At 36.3% G+C, this 23,855-nt stretch overlaps 1 protein-coding gene across 1 annotated transcript; it reads right to left on the bottom strand.

Annotated features, from left to right (window-relative positions):
• Nucleotides 1-17,496: 17,496 nt before the first annotated feature.
• On the bottom strand, nucleotides 17,497-23,471 carry nts (neurotensin). Its single transcript, XM_007249246.4, has 4 exons — nucleotides 23,104-23,471; nucleotides 22,040-22,101; nucleotides 19,474-19,683; nucleotides 17,497-17,937 (listed from the first exon to the last, which is right to left on the bottom strand). The coding sequence occupies exons 1-4, from the start codon at nucleotides 23,171-23,173 to the stop codon at nucleotides 17,794-17,796; spliced, it is 486 nt and encodes a 161-aa protein (XP_007249308.2). The 5' UTR covers nucleotides 23,174-23,471; the 3' UTR covers nucleotides 17,497-17,793.
• Nucleotides 23,472-23,855: the final 384 nt, after the last annotated feature.

Raw genomic sequence — 23,855 nt, 5'->3', positions numbered from 1 at the left:
TAGTGTGTGTGTGTGTGTGTGTGTGCGTGCGCAGGAAGGGGGAGTCATTTCAATTATGGCCAGCAAAAAGACACAATCAGCTCGTTTAGAACCCCTCTGCTGTGGACCACTCCCTCCTCCTCTCCCGAGTGACAATTTAACCAGCATCTCCAGCAGGCCCTGTAACTGCCTATGTTAGAGCTGGTATCCATATTATCCCTCTCCCTCCTCTATTTCACCCCCTTTTCTTTCTAGGAAAAAATGTTGAGAGAGCTGTGGAGGAAAGTATTCTAAATTTCTGAAATTGTTCTCTTTCTGTCTGGGTACAGTGACCCCCGCTCTACAGAATACTTTATTCTGCTGCTCATCTCACACTCTGAATCCCAACCATCATCAAATAAAAGAGCCAATAGTTTTCATTTTACTAAGCAGCTCCTCTTCGATACCTTTTCTCACGTGTTTCTCTATCTCAGGCTCTTGTCTGCTAAAGCAGTGGAGAGGAGGAGGTGTGTTAAGCTGTCTAGAGATACACTGGGAAGAACTGACGGAGCTCAATAAAATTGATATGAATGTTATGGTCTTATATATTTTATATATCGTATAAAAATTGATTGATATTTTTTTAAATCTCAATATTTCGCCCAGCCCAACAGGACACCATTAGGAACCTCTACAACTGCATGCCAAGATTGTCTAGCATGTTGTACTTCACACTACACGTGTATGAGTAGCTCAGGAAAATTCCCTGTATCAATCTTAAATTTTGATAATCGATTGTTCCTGGTAACCTTTAGCTTCCAAGTAGCACCGCAATTTATACAGCAGCACTTCTATTTTTTTATGATAATGATGAGTATATTAGGGTGGCCATATTTTGATCGCATGTGTTTGAGTAGCTTAAGGTAGGCCTAAGCTGTAGATCTAATGCAATGTAAGGTGTCTGTGGAAATTATTTTATAATTAAAATAATTCAAATGTAATGTTTAGTCTATTTTTCCCACATTTTAACACAGCCAAATAACCCCTCCACTCATTAGGACTCCCTCTATAACTCGCTATGCTCCCAACACTAGGAGGGTGTGGACAAGTGCATGCCTCCTTCGATATGTTTAATGACAACCGGCCATTTACACCAAGGCCTGGTAGGACGGTTTCTTATTGTCTAAAAATCCTTAACATGCCACAGTATAGCACTAGCTCTGGAGGACACAGAATTTGGTTGTTTTTATGAATTAAAACAACTTTTTTAAACATCAGCCTGATCAAGCTGTGCTTTTGGCATTTTACATATCAGACTGATTAAGGCACTACTATTGGCTGTGCACTATTTTAACATACTTACTTACATATTCAATATGGTAGCGTGTGGTTTGTGATGTAGCCAAAGTATCATTAGATTGTACAGCACACAAGTACATACTTGCACAATTTTAACATACTATTTAGTGTGGTAGTGTCTGGTTTGGGATGTGGCCAAAGTAGCATTAGATTTTACAGCACACAAGACTGGTACTTCACTGTTATTGCCAATAAAGAGACATTCCCAGCAATGCCCCAAAATCTAGTAGAATGTCTTTTCTGTACAGTAGAGACAGTTACTCCAACACAAGCAGGGTAAACTCTTTTTAATACCTTTAATTTGACCATACAAATGTAACTGCTGTCCTTAAGTAATACTTGCAAACAAGTTGGAGGTTGTAACATAATGTATATATGTACAATATTACAATCCTTCTGAAACATCCTGATAAAAATAAATTATGATTATCCAGTTGACCAGTATAGCTCTTGAGCAGCGTAGGGTTGTTTTTGAGTTTGATGGTTTGGCTGGGCTCCCAGCTTGATGAGCATGACCAGGCTCGTCTACTAGTAGGAATAAGTTGGTCAACCAACAGCTTGATGCTGGTCACGTGGGTCAACCACCTAATTAAGGCACTTCTATTGGATGTACACTATTTTCAAATGCTATTTAGTGTGGTATTGTGTGGTTTGGGATGGAGCCAAAGAACCATTAGATTTAACAGCACACAAGACTGTTACTTTACTGTTATTGGCAATAAAGAGATCCTCACAGCAATGCCCCAACGTCTAGTAGAATGTCTTCTCTGGACAGTAGAGACACTTACTCCAACACAAGCAGGATAAACTCTTTTTAATACCCCTAATTTCAAATGGAACAGGGAATGAGTAGGTGTCCCATTATTTTTGATAGTATAAATGTAACAGATGTCCTTAAGCAATACTTATTTACACAAAAGGAACAAGACAACTTTTTTCTCCATTAAGGATAAGATTTGTTTGAAGAAAGCCCAGAGAGCACTCTGTGCCAAACTGTGGCAAATATAAAAGGACAAATTCTAAAACTTACATGGTCAACTATCATAGACCATCTCCCTGGAAACTGGAATTTCATTTCCCATGCACTACTGATTTTTGAGCAACACACCTAGTGCTCCATTCTGGCACACCCCAGGCTTTGTGGTGCAAGGCCTTGCTCTGGGGACGCTTGCTTATAAAACAAACATATTATAAGCTTGAAATTGCCATGCTTTGAGGCCATTAAATTTAAATGCACATCACATAGCAGCACAAAGTAGGCCTGGCTCTGATCAGCAAGCAAAGGTTACTTATAAAAGTGAATTAAAAGCTTTCTGCATTAAACATTAATGAGCAGAGATAGGACTGGCACATATACGCACATAAACAACTATCACATAAACATAAACTCTGTTTCCAAAATGCTCTGCTAGTAAGAACTTAGGCCTTTTGTGGTAATAATGTCATAACACAATGCCAGCACATTAATTACAGTCTGACACTAATAGCATTAGTAAAACCCCATTTTGTTAGAGGAACTTACTAAGATATCTACTCTAATGTGGTCCAAGACTAGGTTCAATTCATGTATATGGGGCAGGTCCCTGGACCGGGATTAAGTCTAGTTGTATTTTCCTTTCAAAACTATATTTTCCTTTCAAAATGCTGTGCAGTCTAAGACTAAGCTTAATCATCTCTGGGAAAACTGTCTCCAAAAAGGTTTGGGGTCCTGGAGAAATTTGGATTTCATGTATTCATTCTAATCTTTATCTAACATACAGAGGTGATTTTAATCACTACTGGAGTTTCTTTTTTTGGCTTAAATACAAATGGCCAATCAAATTGTTCATCACTTGATCTGACTAGTTGCAGTTAAAACATTATTCAAGGCATTATTTGTTTGTAGGCTACTTTAAGTATCTATTATATTGTTATCAGTTAATAATATTTTTTTCTGCCATACTTTAGCCATTTCCTTGTTTTTTTAAGATATTGACAATGTTATAACTTCAAATTTTGGTTTGATTTGGACTTGTAAACAGCATTTTGCTCAGAGGAACAGTTTTGACATAGCCATAAACTATTCCAATATTTTTAGATAAGAGTGAATGGGGGCAAATACATATAGGCCCAAAATATTTGGACATTGACACAGTCTTCATGATTTGGCCTCTGCATGCCATCACACTGGATCTGAAATTAAACAAATCGAATGCAACTGAAGCATAGACTTTCAATTTTAATTCAAGTGGCTGAACAAAAATATTCTATTAAGTGTTTAGGAATTACAACCCTTTTTCTACAAATCCTCCTCATTTCAATGTCTTGAACCCATGGACAAAACTCTAGGTTTCATCCTTTATGATGCTTTTCCAGGCATTTACTTCAGCTGACTTTAGTTGTTGCTGGTTTAAACAAAGTCGAGTCTTCCAACCTTAAGTTTTGTCTTAAGCAAGTGAAATGCTGCTCCATTGATTTAAGATCTGGTGATTGAATATTTCTCTTTACTTTAAAAACTCTTTCACGGTGTGTTTTGGGTCATTATCCATCTGCACTGTTAAGCACAGACCAATCAATCTTGGTGCATTTGGTTGAATTTGAGCAGAAATTCTATCCCTGTACACTCCAAAATTCATCCTTCTGCTTCCATTTGCTTCCCATCATTCTGGTACAGGCTGATGAATGTCCAAAGAACGCTGTTCCAGAACTGAGCCGGCCTATTTAGATGTTTTCTTGGTAAAGTCTAAACTGACCTTTCTATTAATGATTAGCACCTTGTAGTGTTGACTCTGTATTTCCTCTCATGAAGTCTTTTCTAAGATACTGATACATAACATAACTACTACTTCCTGGAAAGTGTTCTTTACTTGTTGTGAAGATGTTGTTGTAGTTGAAGATGTGAAGGGTTTCACTTCACCATGGATAGGATTCTGAGATGTTCCCCCACTGTTGTCTTCTGTGGACGTCTAGGATTGTTGAGTTCCTGAGTTCACCACGGTGCTCTTTTTTCACTCTAACGATGATCTGTTTCGTTTTCATTGAGAGCGCCATTTATTGCATGTTGTGGGTTCACATCAACAGCTTCTAAATGTAAATGTCACACCTAGAATCAGCTCCAGACTTTTTACCTGCTTAACTGATGATGGATTAATGAGGGAACTGTCCATGGAGCCCAGAAAATAGCTTTCGAGATCATTTGTTCAATAACTTTTAAGCCCCTGAAATGTTTGCACCCCACTTATGTCATAATAATATAAACACACTAGTTAGACACAATCAAACACTTGGGATATTACAGCAACCACCTTGCAACACCACAACGATCCAATAGCAAACACCAGGTATAAAATACCAACAACATAGCAAAAAAAAAACTAGTGTGTGTTGTCACAAAACATAACCCCCCAGAAAGCTGTGAAACTATTCTATTTTTGTAGTTATAAATGTTCCACACTTTGAATGTCACACTCAGATCACACTGTGGCAGATGTGCATCAGGTGCTCAAAGCTGATAAATGAGTTTTGACATTATTGCGTACAGATGTTTATTAGAGTGTCTGCGTTGTGAATTAAGCTGATCTCAAACAGTTAGTTAACTCACCTTGGGAGCGTATCTATCCACAGGGGAAGGAGCAGTGTGTGATTTGAATAAAGAGATGTCTAACCAGTCTGTGATTAGGATAAGGAGGTGTCTGCTATCTTACAGTTACACTGTAGGAGAGAGATGTAGAGATTTGTGCTACAGGAGGGCGTATATTTGCTGTGGGGAAGGTCTGTGTAATTTGCTTCATTGAGAGCAGACACTGGGTCGGATTAGATTTCTATCCTCCCTCCCTCCCTCCATCCATCTCCTCTCGAGTCGACCACTGATACCCATACGCAGGCACTAATTATTTACTGTGCTGTCATAGTACAAGGTCACGCTTGTTACACCATCATCCAATTCATACAATCAGATTTCTTACAAAGAGAACTAATCTCATTCCTTCACAAGCAATTATTTCCATCTGAGCGGCGGCGAGCCAATCCACTGCCCTGCCCAAGATGAAGGTGATGACTTTCATTTAGTATCAGGGCCCCCGGATGTGATGAAGCCCTGCGGCCAACTTAAACCATCAGTCTGCAGCGCCATCCGAAAAAAATTGAGCTAAATTAAAGAGAGGTCTCAGCACTGGATCGTGGCCAAAACAATTATGAAGCGCTAGCGTGGACACAACAGATGATGCTGGGGAGGACTATGTTTTTCTGGCACGTGTCCATGTCCTTTGTCCTCGTTGGGGAAGAGTTGACTCTTTTTTTCACTAACATGTGAGCAGAGAGTGTGCGAGGGCTCGAACTGTAGAATAACTGAGCTAAAGAGAAGATGATGGTGTGAAGACAGAGTAATGTAAATTTAATGAGACATAATCTAACATTTTCAAATGCAACATAAAAGCTATTACTGAAAAAAGAAACATCAGAAGGAAAAGTAGAAGATGTGAAACTGGGAAGTATTTCATTAACTCTTTAGGGTCCCTGTCAGAACAGACTCTCCTGTCACATGATAACATCCAAATATATACATTTACTGTAGTTCAGTAGGTGTAGCATATATTTTAGTGCTTTTCTTGGGCTATTAATGCGCTGGTAAGTTAGATCAGGTGTTTTGGGAGCAGGAAAAGCACTAAAAAGCAGGTCAGTGGGCCTCTAAGACCAAGGTTGAGAAACAGGTTGAGGTTGTGTGCTCTCTGTGCCTGACCAGGGTACAATACCCTGTCTGGGTGTGCAAACCACATATCATGAATCTTTGGCATGACTCTTACAGTGTCTTCACATTTTTCCAGAATAAATGAGTCTGCACTCAGGACTAGGGCTGGACGTCATTATTGCGCAACCCCACACACAGCACCAGGAGCAGAGCTCAAAAACAGCTTTCACACTATCAAACAGTATCAAACTCACAAAGCAAACACCACCAGGTCTGGCAAAAAAGTGTGAAAACGCCCTACACACTTACCCTGCTGCTTTCAGATGCTGATATTAAATTTTACCATCCATCGTCCTCACTCATGCCTTCCATGTACAGCAGGTTCTGAGGATGTTTTTTTCCTCAAATTTTATAATATATTTTATTAATACATTTTTTGTACTCTTGTCTCTGAAGTCTGCTGCTAGAAATGTAGCTGTTGTTACCCCTTCCTGTCCAGAACTCTGCATGTGATTAAGGGATTAAGCCTAGTCTTGGACTACACAGCATTTTTAATAGAGATTTCCCATTGAAAGGAAAATTTACTCTAGGACTAGACCTAATTCCTGTCCAGGTAACTGATGTGTGTTTAACCTATGAGTAGGCTGATGAAAAAGATCTCAACTGAGAATAATAAACATAAGGAAAACAGTATGCAAATGAATGATTTCAGCAAACAAAGTGAAAGATGTATTCAGCAAGGTTGCACTGACCCAACAAACACTGAGAATATGCTGTTTATCATTAAAACAACTAAACAACTAACTCAGTTTAAAGCAGCTATATGTAAGTATGAGAACATGTACCTACATTAGTATTTCTTCTTCTGAGTTCTAAGGGTTAGCCTGGATGTGAATGAAGCAAGTGGACTGATATGGTCAGATAATTTTACAGAAATTTACTCAAATATGATAAGGATTTCTGGTGAGTGGTGTCCTGCCTACTCACATTTACACAGTGTAGCAGTGTCCTGAACCTGTGAAAATGATATTGACACTATTCTTTTCATAAAAGATAAGTATAGTTGTTATTTTGAGATACAAACTTTACACAAAGTTGCTTTAATTAACATCACTAGTTAATATAAGTGAATTTATGCAAACAACATATAGATTTCTAAAGTGCATAAATAAATATTTAGAAAATACAAGGTTTCACCTGTTTAGCTGAAAAACTCTGTATAGAGCTCCACATCCTGCATTACTCTCCCTCTCTCCTCTTGTGCTTCTCTACTGCCATCTCCTGCTCAGCAACAGCAAAGAAACATTTCAGTAGAAATTCAGAAATGCATAGACTGCTACATTTTCATTGGTTGAGTCAAAGATAAAAGGGTTGATGTTAATATTAATCACGTTATAGGCCTGCATTTATTGAATGCCTGTGGTGAGTGAATGAATGAGTTATGTTATTAATGAATTATATTTGTGATGTTTTTGTCCTCCCCTCTAATTACCTCGCTGCACTGGTGTATGTAATTAGCAGTAGTTAATTAGAGAAATGAAAAGAGTGCTCTGTCTGCACCATTACTGTAATTAAAGAGAGGTCGGCACAAGCAGCCAGAGGAGTGTGACCGATTGCTGATCATCAAACATATTGATAGGCTTTTTATTATTAGTGTAAATAAAAGCCTAATGATCTGTGTCTCTTTTAAAAACGTTCTCATTACTGTGGATATCTTAATGCTATAAAGATCTGTTTAATGTGGTTTGAAGTTTAGGCCTAAATGAGGTTTTGCTTTTGTTGGTCAATATATATTATTACAAAATTTACTAATTTCTTTACTATCACTGTTGTAAGGTGACTGAGTGGATTTTAGGAGCTCAATCTAAGGAACTTGTACAAAAGCACCTAGACACCACTTCTAAATAGTAAATTAGGCTACATTTACATTACAAGCCACATTGCTAAAAATTCCAATTTTTTGCTCAGATCAGATTTGGCTATCTTGAAGCTTCACATACTCAAATGTATGAGACTAGTATCTGTGTGTAATGTGAATGAATCTCTCCCTGAAACTCCTCACATGCGCACACTGATACATGTATAAACTTCGCCTTTTTCACCACCAACAAAAAACGTCATATTTGAGAAACGACTCGTAGCTTTAAAAAGAGAAACGGATGTGTTAGCAGCTCATATGTGGAGCATCTTTTGCTCGAGTGGAGAGAAAACAGCTGGTCTGAAGTACATGCTTAGGTCGAGGAGGCAAAAAACAAACACAGGTGGTTTGCTTTTGCTGTTTTTGTAGCTATAGCTGCACAGCTGCACCAAGAGATGTGTGGATATGAGAGAGAAGCACGTAACGCAGCGTAAAAGCAAAAAAGATGCATGAATTCCGAATTGACCATTTACATTCATGTCACATGTCCATGGATCGGATACGTATTTGATTTAGAACCACATATTAAAGTGACTCAAATCTGAATGGAAAAAAACGGATTTGGCACGTTCACTTAGCCATGAAAATATCAGATCTGAGCCACATTAAACAAAAAAATCTGATTTGAGTCAACTGAGCCTTGTAATGTGAAGATGTAAAGTAAAGATCTGCTAGACACACACTCACACAGTCATTGGCCATTTTTTCAGTTCCACTGATCACTTAGGAGCACTTTGTACTTTTTATAAATACAGACTGTAGTCCTTTCTGTTTCTCTGTTTACTTTATTATCCTTGTAAAGATGTAAGTTGGTTCAAAATGTTTTTGTGGATCAACTGTCAAGGATTTTTTAGTGTGGTGTGGAACAGGCGACGTGACCCAGATTTACAAGTGCACAGTGATTTATTAATAAAGATGCACAAAAATATAGAACTGAATTAAACTGAATTAAAAAAAGAAAACGGTAAGTATATACAGATATTTACAAGAGGGTTGCTGCGAGGCCAATTCTCCTCTCTGTTTTACTCTCTCACTACAAACCACAGGCTGCTACTAGCAGCTAGCACATGCTGTTGCCTGAACATCTGGCAGAGTTTCAGCTTTACTGATAGAGTTTGAGACAGGCATTTGCACCTTAAGCCCTGCCCCAGCTAAACCAATACTGCCCTCAAGGGGTGACATCTCATTAAACATTACACATAAAACAGACAAAACAATTACACACATAGTGCTTTTTAACACATACACCGGTAATGACATAACAGGTAAGTCATCACAAATTTTCTACACATGTATTAATTCATTTTCTTTCTATTTTTTATCACCTTCTCCCTCCCTGAAGGTGGATCCGTCCAACAAGGAGAAGCTGCCCCAGTTCCCTTTACCTCCCTTTTGCCCCTCTGACCCTCAATGCAGCAGGATTAAAAAGTAAGTACATTCAGTGTTACTCTGGTGATGGTCTACCTTGCCACATCCCAATCCTCCTTTCACCCTGTTCTTCAGTAGTCAGGATCTCACAGGACCACCACAGATCAGCTTTTATTTGGGTGGTGGATCATTATCAGCACTGCAGCAACACTGACATAGCAGTGGTGTGTTGGTATGTATTGTGCTGGTACAAGTGGATCAGACACAGCAGTGCTGCTGGAGTTTTTGAACAGTGTTTCCACTCCCTGCCCACTCTATTAGACACTCCTACCTATAGCTGCTCCACCGTGTGGATGTAAAGTCAAAGAGAGAGGATAATACTCTGCTGCACAGTTTGTGTTGGTCATCCTCTAGTCCTTCATTGATGGTTACAGATTGCTGCTCACACTCCAGCTTTTGGCTGGATATTTCTGTTTGGTAAACTATACTCAGTCCAGCAGTGACACTAAGGTGTTTAAAAACTCCAGCAGCACTGCTGTGTCTGACTTGTAGCAACACAACACTAACACACATTAACACTATCCCAAATAATAATGTTTAGTGAGGAGAACGTTTACTGAATGTTACAGTTAACGTTATTAAAACATTCACCCTGTCAACATTCTCAAAATGCTACTTTTAACAACTCCGTAATGTTAGTATTCGTCTAGTTTTATTACAGAGCATCAGCTAGAGAGATACAAAGCGCTGTAGCTACAGACTGTGGCACAGTGGAACTGAATTCTGTGGAGTGATGAAGCTTCATTCCAAAACTTTGGGATGAGCTGAACTGGTAGCAGATAAAGTTACTGCAGTAATCGGGGACAAATTTTCTATCAGTACCTCTGATTTCAGAAGAAACGTTGAATTTTGACACAGTGTAGATTATGTAAGATTTGTTATATAGTATCTAATCTCAGCCTTTTAAGTGTGATGAGGAAGCTGTGAGCAGAGGCCGAGTGGATGCTGCTGATGTCTGCAGTACTGTCATGCTGATTTCAGGTCGAGGTGTTGATCAAGTGCACACAAGGGAGATTAAAGATTCTTCTTTTGTGAGAGTGGGGTACAAACACATGGGGGTGGAGGATAGAATTCATTATTTGTTAGTTATTTTTTGCACGTTGTTTTGTTTTGGATTGGAACATTCGGCCTTCGATGAAATTTAAGACAATTTTTTTAAATACGCTCAGCATCAGCTGCACCTTTTTATGTTGCAACCAGCCAATGATCTTACAGAATAATATGTCGCAAAGTTCATGCTGTTGCTTTTTTAAAAACAGAAAACAACAATATAACCAATAGTTATTTAGAAATAGCTGTGTTGAGTTATTTTCAGAAGCCATTCAATCTATACTGATATAAAAGATTTACACTGACGACTTTTTAAAGATAGTGTACAACAATAGAAACATGGTAAAATGGTAATAACATAGTAAAATGATAAAAATGTGATGAAACATGATAAAACGCTAAAAACTGTAAAAACATGGTAAAATAATAAAAAAAACATAAAATTGTAATATAAAAACATGTTAAAATATTGTAATCTAAAAACATGGTAAACGTGGTAAAAATGGTAAAATAATGTGCCATGTGACCTGCCCATCTAAACTTTAATTTAACTGTGTTGATTAAGATTTTGTGAGTGTGAATTGTAAGTAAAACATGGTAAAACAGTAAAAACTTGTTAAAATGGTGAAAACTAAATAAAAGGGTAAATACATGGCAAAAACATGGTAAAGCATGGTAAAATTGTAAAAAAATATGGTAAAACAGTGAAAACATGGTAAAAACTTGGTAATATGGTAAAAAGCATGGTAATACACTAAAAACATAGTAAAAACATGGTAAAACATGGTAAAATGTGGTAAAACATAGTAAAACAGTAAAAACTTGGCAATACAGCAAAAACATAGTAAAACAGTAAAAACATGGTAAAATGTGGTAAACCATGGTAAAACAGGAAAAACTTGGTAATACAGTAAAAACATAGTAAAACAGTGAAAATATAGTAAAATGTGGTAAAACATGGTAAAACAGTAAAAACTTGATAATATGGTAAAAGCATGGTAGTACACTAAAAACATAGTAAAAACATGGTAAAAACATGGTAAAATGTGGTAAAACATAGTAAAACAGTGAAAACATGGTAAAATGTGGTAAAACATAGTAAAACAGTGAAAACATGGTAAAAACATGATAAAATGTGGTAAAACATGGTAAAAGAGTAAAAACTTGGAAAAACTTGGTAATACGGTAAAAACATAGTAAAACAATGAAAACATGGTAAAAACATGGTAAAATGTGGTAAAACATGGTGAAACAGTAAAAACTTGGAAAAACTTGGTAATACGGTTAAAGCATGGTAATACAGTAAAAACATAGTAAAACAGTGAAAATATAGTAAAATGTGGTAAAACATAGTAAAACAGTAAAAACTTGGTAATATGGTAAAAGCATGGTAGTACACTAAAAACATAGTAAAAACATGGTAAAAACATGGTAAAAACATGGTAAAATGTGGTAAAACATGGTAAAAACATGGTAAAATGTGGTAAAACATGGTAAAAACATGGTAAATTGTGGTAAAACATAGTAAAACAGTAAAAACTTGGAAAAACTTGGTAATACAGCAAAAACATAGTAAAACAGTAAAAACATGGTAAAATGTGGTAAAACATGGTAAAACAGGAAAAACTTGGGAATACGGTAAAAACATGGTAATACAGTAAAAACATAGTAAAACAGTGAAAACATGGTAAAAACATGGTAAAATGTGGTAAAACATGGTAAAACAGTAAAAACTTGAAAAAACTTGGTAATATGGAAAAAGCATAGTAAAACAGTGAAAACATGGTAAAATGTGGTAAAACATGGTAAAATGTGGTAAAACATGGTAAAAACATGGTAAAATGTGGTAAAACATGGTAAAAAACATGGTAAAATGTGGTAAAACATGGTAAAAACATGGTAAAATGTGGTAAAACATAGTAAAAGAGTAAAAACTTGGAAAAACTTGGTAATACAGCAAAAACATAGTAAAACAGTAAAAACATGGTAAAATGTGGTAAAACATGGTAAAACAGGAAAAACTTGAAACAAAAACTTGGTAATATGGTAAAAGCATAGTAAAACAGCGAAAACATGGTAAAAACATGATAAAATGTGGTAAAACATGGTAAAACAGTAAAAACTTGAAAAAACTTGGTAATATGGAAAAAGCATAGTAAAACGGTGAAAACATGGTAAAATGTGGTAAAACATGGTAAAAACATGGCAAAATGTGGTAAAACATGGTAAAACAGTAAAAACTTGAAAAAACTTGGTAATATGGTAAAAACATGGTAATACAGTAAAATCATAGTAAAACAATGAAAACATAGTAAAAAACATGGTAAAATGTGGTAAAACATAGTAAAACACTAAAAACTTGGAAAAACTTGGTAATATGGTAAAAACATAGTTAAACAGTGAAAACATGGTAAAACGTGGTAAAATGTGGTAAAACATGGTGAAACAGTAAAAAATTGGAAAAACTTGGTAATACGATAAAAACATAGTTAAACAGTGAAAACATGGTAAAACGTGGTAAAATGTGGTAAAACATGGTGAAACAGTAAAAACTTGGAAAAACTTGGTAATATGGTAAAAGCATGGTAATACAGTAAAAACATAGTAAAACAGTGAAAACATGGTAAAACATGGCAAAACAGTAAAAACTTGGGGAAATTAGTAATACAGTAAAAAATATGGTAATACAGTAAAAACATGGTAAAAATATGGTAAAATATGGTAAAATGTGGTAAAACGTGGTTAAAACAGTAAAAACTTGGTAATGTGGTAAAACATTGTAATACAGTAAAACATAGTAAAACAGTGAAAACACGGTAAAGAAAAGACAAAATGTGGTAAAACATGGCAAAACACAGAAAACATGGTAAAACATGGTAATTATGGCAAAATGGTAAAAACATGGTAAAACGTGGTAAAAAATATTGTAAAATATGGTAAAACATGGTAAAACTGTGAAAACATGGTAAAATGGTAAAAACATGGTAAAACATGGTAAAAATATGGTAAAATATGGTAAAACATGGTAAAACTGTGAAAACATGGTAAACATAGTAAAATCTTAGGGTGCTGAGTTATTTTTATTTTTTATATGTTTAACACTTTATTTACTAATTCTGGTGTTTCACTGTTCCTCTAAACTGTGGTAAATCATAAAACTAAAGAAAACATTTTGAGTTGGTCTGTTTAAACTTTTGGCTGGGTGTGTAAATCAGTCTTATGTTTCAGGCTGATCACATGACTACAGAACAGGATGTTCTCCACTTAAACATAAGGTTCCTCAGTTGTTCCTCGCCCCAATCTATAATAAGATACAATAGAACTGTATTAACCCTTTCATGCATAGAGGTCACTACAGTGTACAGCTGTTTAAAATTGTTTTTTCTTTAAATATGCTTGCAATTTTGGGCACTGCTGCATATAGTCCACTGTAGTGGAAGCTATTGCATCATCCTATACAAAAAAATCCCATTGGTTGGTCATTGTAATGGGAAAAAGAAGTCAATGAAATCAAGATGGCCGGCAGACAGGGAAAACCACCAAACACCTTGGCTATTTTTGTTTCTACCTTTTATAAAATTATATCACTGCAGGTAAAAAAATATATAATTACATCAAGTAACATCTAAGGTGACATATTATGTAAAGATTTTCGAAATTTTGATTTTATATTTGAGGGAATTGTAGATTAATCATCTGTCCACTTAATTGTACATCATGCATCATTAGCTATTTTTCAACTTTAATGCAATGTCAATTACTTCCAGTGTTGTTTTTAAAATAATTCATATTGTTTAATGTTTTGGCTGTAAATCAACTTCTTTAATTGAGGAATGTCTGCCAGTACAGACAGTTGCAAGCAGAGAAGTAGGGTCAAGCAGTGATAGTGAAGGTGAGTCTGGAAATGTTACTGAGGGAGTTGAGGCTGAGGAACGGAGATGAAGGAGATGAGGCTGTTGAAACTAAGGGAACCCCAATATCCAGTATGCCCCTGGAAACCACTGGCCCCAGCTCAAGAAAGTATAAAATGCCAGCACACGAAAAACCAAGTACATCTGCATGCAGTGTCTTGTAGCTTTGTGCCCTGTATGCTTTGGCAACCATCATAGAAAATAGTCTCAGAAATTAGCAACAAGCATGATTTGACAGGAAATATGATACATGCTATAAAATACTATAAGAGAATATGCTCACTTAACAGTTCAGAGACTTGACAAGAATACAGTATGATAATACCAGTCACAATCAAGATTCTATAAGGTTCTACAGTTCAGAGACATTTTCTTGTGTCACAATATCCTCCTCAGTTCCACTATTCCAACAGAATACCATATTACAACTGTATAACTGAATTACATTTGTGTTTTTTTTACAACAAAAAATGCATGAAGTACACTTGAGTGGACAGATAAATATTTCTTTATCGAATAAAGATAGAATATATATTTTTTTCAAACCTTGTTTTACATCCCTAAGGATGTATAAAAACACTTAGAAAAAAAATCCTGACTGAGTTTATTATAATTCATGCATGAGAGGGTTAATTATAGAACAGAGCTGCCCTGGGTGTGGCTTATGGGAATTTTATAGTTGGCCTCTCTGAGAAACTGAAACTGTGACTGAATTTGAGTTAACTAAAAAACACTCTGTAATCATTTTAAGAATTTGGTGTTTTTACAGTAGTTCTCGTATTTCATTCTTAATCAAAACTGTTAATGAAGGTAAAACGTTTTGTAGTAGGTGTTTTTGAACCTGAGACTAACTGTGAGTTTATCTTACATTACTGGCCTGCAGCTTATCAGATGACTATAGAACAGAATGTTCTTCTCGAACAATAAAGATTATTAGTCCTAATCTATACATAGTTCTGTGGGAACAAAACTTTAGTAAGTATAGAACAGTGGTTGAAGCAGTTTAATCATCTGGACTGACAGGAGGTGGAGGCTCTGATTCACAGCAAAACCCTCAGTTTCTCTCTGGGTGCTGAGATGACTGCCCACCACAGAGGGTGTGGATGCTAAAGGTCATGGATGGTGTTATGGAAACATAAAAAAGTGTCTTCCCAAACTTTTCTAAACACATCACAGACACAAAGATACTCAGGGGTTTTATTTCTCTATTATGGAAGCACAAGTCTTCAGGGATCGTCTCAGCCCAAAATAACCAAATCAAACTCAGTTCAGTGTAAGGATTGAATATTTAAGTCAGTTTTTTTCTCATCCTGATGTTCAGATAAAATTAACCGTATTTAATAGTATTGTAAGTCTTGATACTTATATGCAAATATGGACGTAAACAATGTCAACAACCAATAGGAGAGCTACAGGAAACTGCAGGGCAAGCGCGGGAATGTTGCCTTCATTCAACCAGGGCCGTGTCCACATTGTGCAGTGTCTTGTCTTTTTCTTGTTGGCTTCACTTCAGCTTCTCTAAACAGCTTATTTTCCTGTTAAACTCCACCAGAGGCATGATGAGAACTAATCTCAGAAAGAAAGTCTGTGACTTGTCTTTAGATGTTAGAGGGTTTTAGACTTTAGTCTGTTAAAATCTTTTCAGAGTCTTTTCAAAATCGTCTAGTGTATGGTTTAGCATTAGAATCAGTACAAATCAGCCAGAGTGCCACTAAGTGGAAGGATGTTTATTCTTTTCCTCATGTTCCTCATGTTCTCGTGTTCTGAGCTCTGTAGCAAACAGTCATCTTTACACTACTCAGTGGCCTTTACCATGTGCTTCATTATACAGGCAAGACATTAACCCAACTGTACAAATTAAATAAATTTCATTCCTGGCTCAGTTTCTCCAACTGCATTATTTTTAATAAAAAGGTGTTGTCAACGTAAACACATGCAACCCATCAGAAAACTTTAACGTGTTAATTAATTTTACACAAATTAATGACTGTACCAAGATTATAAAGCCTGGTGATGGATTTGTGCTCTATTCAGTGATGTAAACACTGTGTTTCTACTGCGGAGTTCAGAAGGGACAGATTGCTTTTTATTTATACTAAAATATGGATTAAATAACTTTCACTACCTTTCTCTCTCTCTCTCTCTCTCTCTCTCTCTCTCTCTCTCTCTCTCTCTCTCATACACACACTTACACACACTCCCACATTTGCTGATTCCGATCCTCTCCTAAAGCTCTTTGTGAAATGTTTACTCAGCACATTAAAAGACTCTAGTTTAAAAAGCATCAAAACTACGAAATTAAAAATAAAGTAAATAAAAGTTGTTTGCCACTAATATAATACTAGATAAATATTTTCATTTCGCTCCTGAAAATACAGAAAATATCAGCATTTTAACTTTTAGCATTTTAATCATGATTAATCTTAGAATATTCTTGTGATTAATACAATTATTTTTTAATGACTGCTATCACTAGTTTAAATGCATAAAATGATGACATATATTGTTGCTGCCCAGTTAAAAATGTTTTACCTATGAATGGGTGTTAATACAAAATAAGAGTTTATTCACCCAAAATTATTTACACAGGTTCCAGAGCAGCTACATGGTTCAAAAGATGGAGATGTGGAGATGTGTTTTTCACTGGACAGCAGCACTGTATGGTACCTCTCTTATATGTATATAAACTCACTTTAACTTTTCATAAAACATTAGTCAGTTTTCTGTTATTCAAAGTGTGTAAATACCATGTGGCCCATAAAAACGTAAAAGTAACATTAATACATTTTAAAAAGATTTAGATTTCTGCGGCTGAAATATTAATTGCTGACAGAATATGCTAAAGTTAATGATACTTTCTGGCAGTTTTATTTGATCTACAGGAAACATAAGCCTCTTAATTACCAATAAGTACTAACATTATAGAATAAATCATTTTGTATGGGATAATTGTCTGCATGTTTGCTTAATTTAAACATTTAAAATAAATGTTTGTGTATGCCACAACATTCTTAAAAAATTCTGTAAACAACTGCAGATGATTCTCTTAATCATTTTAAAATTGACCTATTAAATATTCTTATAGATCATTATATATTGGCCCATCTCATATCACTTGCAGTCTGACTAACTCCAAAAACTTGAAGAAAACAAGGAAAAACAATAGTAGTGTATAAACATATTAGCCAAATAATGATGTGCATGTCTTGAATAGTTGAAAGACGTGTCATTTAATTACATCAGAATAAAAAGAAATATACATTGAACAAAAATAATAATCTTTCAAAGAAACAGTATACAGTATTTGCTTGCTGATTTTATTTACATAGACTGTCCCTTAACAAAAGATAGCATGGGGCAGGTATTTGGAGGGACAAAGTGCTAAAGCAAAAGCAAAAAATGTAGAACAGAAATGCTCTATTACTGATGGTCTTAGTGAAAATAGCCACATACTGTATTCTCAGAGTGTAAACTGTCTTTTATTTTATTAGTGGATATACGGGTCAGTAAAATGAGCTTCGCTTCAGAATGTACGGTCTCCTGGCTTTGTTGGTGTGCAGCTGCCTCTTTAGAATGTACGGAGATTTTCTTTTCAGCGGGTTCTCGCTGTCCTGATCCAGTTCCAAGTATTCTTCTCCATAGTGAAGCTGAAAAAGAGAGAGGCGTACGTTAGAAAAGAGACGCTGAAATCATAGCCTTCGCCTTCATCAGTTGCAGAGCGGCATGCGGCTGCCAGGCTGGTGGGGTAGGAAGGCAGGTGTGTGATGGTGTGATGTGGCTAATTCAGTATGACATGTTCTGATTCATGCTCATCTGCTCTGAGCTGCTGTGAGGAGTGTTTGAGAGGGATGAGTGTGTGGCAGAGTGTGCACTTACTAGAACGACTGAGGATTCACTAAGATGCCTGCTGTGACGGTGTGTGTAAAGGTTAGACCTGAAAAGGAGCAGATGTGTGTGTATATTTGTTGCAAGGTATTTGTTCATTTGAGGGGACTAAATCAACACAATAAATCTAAATCAGTAGAAATGAACATTAGTAGGGTAGTCAGAATGTGATTTTGATATGTGTTAATCAAACCTCCAGTTTGATCGCTGTATTTATGACATTATGTGTGGAATAGTTCAGTTCCACCAGCAGCTCACCTAATTCACATTAATGAAAGACAGATTCACTACATGTTGGATGATAATTGGAAATACTGGCCTTCTTTAAGGAGAGCTAACACATTTACATATATCTAAGCACAATGTACTTTGTGTTTGCTTGTTTGTTTTTATATATTCTAGTAGTCAGTTTTCTACCAAATGTGTGTTAGCCACTTAGGTCAGCAACAATTAATTTTCCAAATCTTTAGTTTAGAACTGTACATATATAAATGTGTTTTACCTTTAAAATGCTGCAATAAAAAGTATGTGTATAAAAGTATTGTAGTAAAATGTTAGTATTTTTTTAGCAAATAAACATTCACCACTCAAGTTATCAACTTTACTTATCATTTATCATTTTAGCAAATATATTTATCATTTTCTTTATCACAATTATATGTATTAGATAATTTATACATTTGTAAATATATACACTTTTTAAAGTACTGTAAATGAATGAAAGATCTGTACCTATATATAAGGACTCTTGTATATAATACAAGAGTTCTGTACATATATAATTGTACCTATGTAAAATCACTGTACAATTTTAGAGAAAATGTACCTACTGTCCATATATGAATAGGCTGTACCTATAAAATAGTAATTTATATAATTAAAAGTAATGTACATGTATAAAAAAGGTATGTCTATATTAAAAAGTGCTTTACATATACCTGTGTAGTCTGCTGTATGAAAATGAACAAGTTTCAGTATGGCTTTTAATCTAAATTGATACATTTTAATTTAATTTCTACTGATTCACTCCTAATGGAAATAGCAATTTCTGGATCTATATAGCTAAACTAAGATTAACATTATGGGTTTTTGCAGTCATGTTTAATATATCTTTTAATACTGTGCTTATCTCACTTTTTATTGGGTCAATATCCCATGCTTATTCTGAATTTTGTGAACACATTCTGTAAATACATTTATTTATTGTTTATGATATTAGATACATCAATGTAAAGCCCCCTCTCTCTCTCTCTCTCTCTCTCTCTCTCTCTCTCTCTCTCTCTCTCTCTCTCTCTCACCTCTCGAGGGTGCAGTATTCTGCAGAGGGACTGGAGGTTGTACAGGTCCTGCAGGGTCTGGCTGAGGGCCGTGCTCAGTCTCTGCTCGTAGGCCGTTTGAATCTCCTCAGCGGTCCAGTCCTGCCAGGACTCACTGATGCTCCCCAGCATCCTGCACATGTTCTGCAGAGGCAGCTGCCACAGGGGGGCGCTGTGTCTGCTCTGCTTTACCTGCACACACACACACACACACACAAGCAGAAATCAGCAATCAGCACTCCACCATACATACACTCTATGGACAAAAGTATTGGGACACCTGCTCATACACTGTATATTCTGAAATTATAGGCTAATAAAAATAGTTAATCATGCTGTTGTTGGAGTAACTCTGTCTCAGTTCTCCAGGGAAAGTGGCTTTCTACTAGATTTCTGGAACATTGCTGTGAGGATTTGATTGCATTTAGTCACAACAGCATCAGTTAGGTCACAATGTTGGATGTACACCAACCCACTGTTCTCAACACACCTGTTCATCCCAAAAATACACAGACCACAGTTCCACTTCTCCAGAGCTCAACACTGAGAGGTTTATATTCCAGTATTGGCAACTTAAATTTGCAGAATGCATTCCCTAGAAGGGGTGTTGACAAATATTTTCACTTATAGTGTAAGAAAGTGTATTTCTACATAATAAAACATGGTGATTATGGGTTCTACAGTTCTGTTGTTTTCCGCAGCTAATTGAAGGCTTATTAATTCAACAAATGATTGTTGCAGCTACAATTCACTTGTAGTGGATTAAACACATTTTCCTGTCTTCATTCAGTAGCTCTCGTTCGGCCTTGAGTGATTTACGGCATTTGCAGAAGTGGCCCAACTTCATTTAAGTTTGGCTTGGGGTCCACAAATCCAATTTAGTGCCGCTGACTGTGTGGAGCGAGTGTGAATAATAAAGTGCTCTCGGAACGATAAGAAGAAACATGGTGGAAATTAAAATATCCTACAACTTCCTCTTCTATCCAATTAGCTTGGTTTAAAAAAGCAGTGAGTACAGAACTCCACTCAGCATTAGGACTGAGAGAGGGGGAATTTGTTCAGCATGACAGATTGCTTTGTTTCCTGTTGAAGGATGAGGCACGGGGAAAAAAACTCTCATTGGTGTAACTGCATTTACCACACTCCCTGAGCCCTTTTATACACTAGAGGGCTGGTTGACTTAAGACTAAATGAGAGCATAATTAATTTAATATCTCTTTTTAACTTTTAAGATGAAAAACAACAGTAAATTTGATGATGTGGTGTTACATGCTATTGTACTTTTTTCACAGCAGTTACATAAACTAAGACAAGCCCTGTTAAGCATCATATTATTACATATTATAAGTGCATTAACTGCATTTATCACACTCCCCATACTTTTTTTATACACTGGACTGAAAAAAACGTGTAAAATATGTAATAAAAAAAAATTGGGTCCAGTATCTACAGTCTTTGACCTACTTGCATTTAATATCCAATATGTCTAAAACATAACCCCAGCTCTATTAAGCTTCATATTATTATTACCCATGTCCTGAACAACCTTCACCTGCATTTCTAAACTGCTATTGTAAAGCGATGCTCAATGATCCTGCATCAGGCAGCTGTGTCTGCTCATCACAGCTAAAACATGTCATCTTGCTCACCAATGGATCCTGACGCACTGCTTTTCATTTCAGTGTGATTGCACTTCACTTGGCTTAAGTACCATAGATTGCACATTGTGTGACAGAAATTATTGATCTGAATCTGAAGGTGTCATGATATAGAGTCTAGCAATTTATTAACCTGTGGTAAATCATCATTAAGACATCTAAAGTGAAGATATCGGGTGACCTGTAAAATTGGTCAGAGAAGAGTCATTTGATAATATGACAATCCCTATTAGACTTTGCAACTGATTTTGCATGATATGATATTGGCTTATTTCTTTCTGACCATAGTAGGGATGGAATGGGAATATATTCCCATATATTCCCAGTTGAGGTCTCTTAAAAGCAGAAAGTTATGTGCTATTGCAGTCCTTCAGCTAATAATTAGATGAAAAACGTTCAAAATATTAGTGACACTTTTGAAACTCTAATATATAGTTAAGCAATAGCTAAAAATAATAAAAGGGAAAAATAGATCAGGAAACTGATATTTAGAACATCTCTGAAAATTTCATATGAATAAGAACCTCCTCTTTGGAAATATTTTCTAATTAATGTTCACTAATTCATTGCATTTCTGAAATCTAGAAGCTTTTCCCATCGATTGGTTCGAACATAGATCTATGGAAGTCATGAGGGCCTACAGTAGTAAGGTCAGTATCCTGTGTGTTCTTCTGTCAAAGGGCAGTTCAATCGATGTGAAACTCCCTGCTGATGCAGAAGCCAGCTTTAAACTCCCCCTCACTGTTAACATCTGTCTTGCCCATAAACCCTGTGTACTTCTGAGACCATTCTTTTTTATCTCACACCCTTGAACCTCTGCATATCTTTAATGTCCACCAGTCAGAACTGGTGAGCCTCAACAAACAGGTGTGAAGAAACTATCACTTTACCTCTGAGGTGTAGAGACTGCTCAGCATCTCCTCCTCCATGGCATCCTTTGCTTCATCAACATCTGTTGGATTAAAGAACAACAGCCATAAATGTTATTTGTAGGCATATATATGCCTATATAATAGAAACACTATATATATATTATATATAACTATGTAACAAACATTACGAGCTTAGGTGAACCTGGTTAATGATGAAGATGACCTGTGCAAATCCTATGTATCCTAACTCCCTCGGCGGATCTGCACTTTAAACTAAGGAGCTCTGATTCCAGCTTGCCTGGACGTGCTCGATGAGCAGACGTGAGCATTTTTAATTTATTTTTTTGCTGTGAAGGTGCAGATGATCTGCACCATATTTCTTAGATTTATTTATTAGGAGCCATAAGTTTGCAGGAGCTGTAAACTTGAACTCACATTTCATGAGAACACAATAAATGCTATCCTAATTATTAGAGTAAATCACTTTCCCCTCTTATTCACTCTTCCTCTGAAGTTCATAAATGATGACAAAATATGCTTCTAACATAATTAATCAATTTCTAAAGGAAGAGTATGTACACCATAGAATGTAACCATGTTGTGCCTGTCCAAAGAAAATGATTTATTTCTACTTTTTTTTTCAGGATTTAGCTTTATACATCATTTGAACACAGCAGCTGTCCTTCACATTGAGTCAAAATACAATGAATGGATCAATAAAAATGCTTTAAAATGGAACTATAGTTTGGAAATACATGCTTTTCTTTGGACAGTGAGGATATAAAATATTATAACACCTAAACACTGATATTAAATAGAGTTTAAATATGATGTGATATCATCTTGTTTTTTTGTTTTTAATACTCGGTGTACCTTTTTAAAGCAATAAATTCATAACATTGTTGTAATTAAGTCCTGTCCCATGCACTGCATTCCTAAAAGAGTTTTCCTTTGCACAACTTTAAGAGTTGAGGTGAAGATCTCAGATTGCAAGTGTTTTATATAATAATTATCTGACAGGGTAAATTAGGTGTGAAAGAAAGCTCAGGACTGCCTGTGCAGTGACTGACTGACGGGCTTACCTGAGCTGAATCCGCTGCAGATCAAACAGAGGAGCACCACACTGGTTAACTGCATCTTGGTCACCTGCATCTTGCTAACAATCCTGCAGACCTTACAAGTTTAGGCTAGGCCCGAGTCCATAAGGCTAAAGGTCAAGAAGGGAGAGAAAGAGTGGAGAGAGTGAAGTAGGATGATGGAGACAGAGAAAGAGTGAGGGAAAGAGAAAGAGAGATGGAGATGGGAGTTGGGAGAGAAAGTGGTCCCTGGTCTTGGTTTCTTATCCAGCCTGTCGCTCTGCGTTCTCTCGGCTTGTTCTGAGGACTGATGGGCTCCATTCCCCCAGTATATAAGCACTGGAGTGATGTCACAGGGGCTGCTTCATTACACCTCCCCCCACCCCTCTCTAGCTCACCCCATCCTCCCCGTCTATTCCATTCTCCATCAGCTCCCCATCGTGTGACGCCATCAGATGACACCACTTTGGCCACTTTGGCGACTGACGTCAAAACTTGCATACCCGCTCATCTGACCTGCGCATTTCTCCTTTTTTGGGGGTGAAACGCTCAAGCGGAGATATGAGTTGACAATTAAGGAAAAATGACGGAGGGAAGAAAGTAAGGTACCAAATTATTTGCATCAGTTTTGTTTGAAGGTGGTAAACAGGGGACATGAATATTTTACATGCATAAAAGATAATATAATGCTTTCAGGCATAAGATAGACCATAACTGGCTTGGAATATATATCTGCTGTTGCATCTCCAATCACAAGT

The sequence above is a fragment of the Astyanax mexicanus genome, chromosome 9 (assembly GCF_023375975.1).
Source record: "Astyanax mexicanus isolate ESR-SI-001 chromosome 9, AstMex3_surface, whole genome shotgun sequence".
In the NCBI taxonomy this organism is placed as follows: Eukaryota; Metazoa; Chordata; class Actinopteri; order Characiformes; family Acestrorhamphidae; genus Astyanax; species Astyanax mexicanus.
This window is presented reverse-complemented; position numbering and strand designations above follow the sequence as displayed.

What these genes read in the sequence shown, in the direction of transcription:
- nts (XM_007249246.4), bottom strand. Translation starts at nt 23,173, where the DNA reads ATGCAGGTGACCAAGATGCAGTTAACCAGTGTGGTGCTCCTCTGTTTG. An exon ending in GCAGTCTCTACACCTCAGAG is followed by an intron (nt 19,684 to 22,039) that starts GTAAAGTGATAG and finishes GTGTGTGTGCAG; the next exon opens with GTAAAGCAGAGCAGACACAG. An exon ending in GAATACTGCACCCTCGAGAG is followed by an intron (nt 17,938 to 19,473) that starts GTGAGAGAGAGA and finishes TCTCTTTTTCAG; the next exon opens with CTTCACTATGGAGAAGAATA.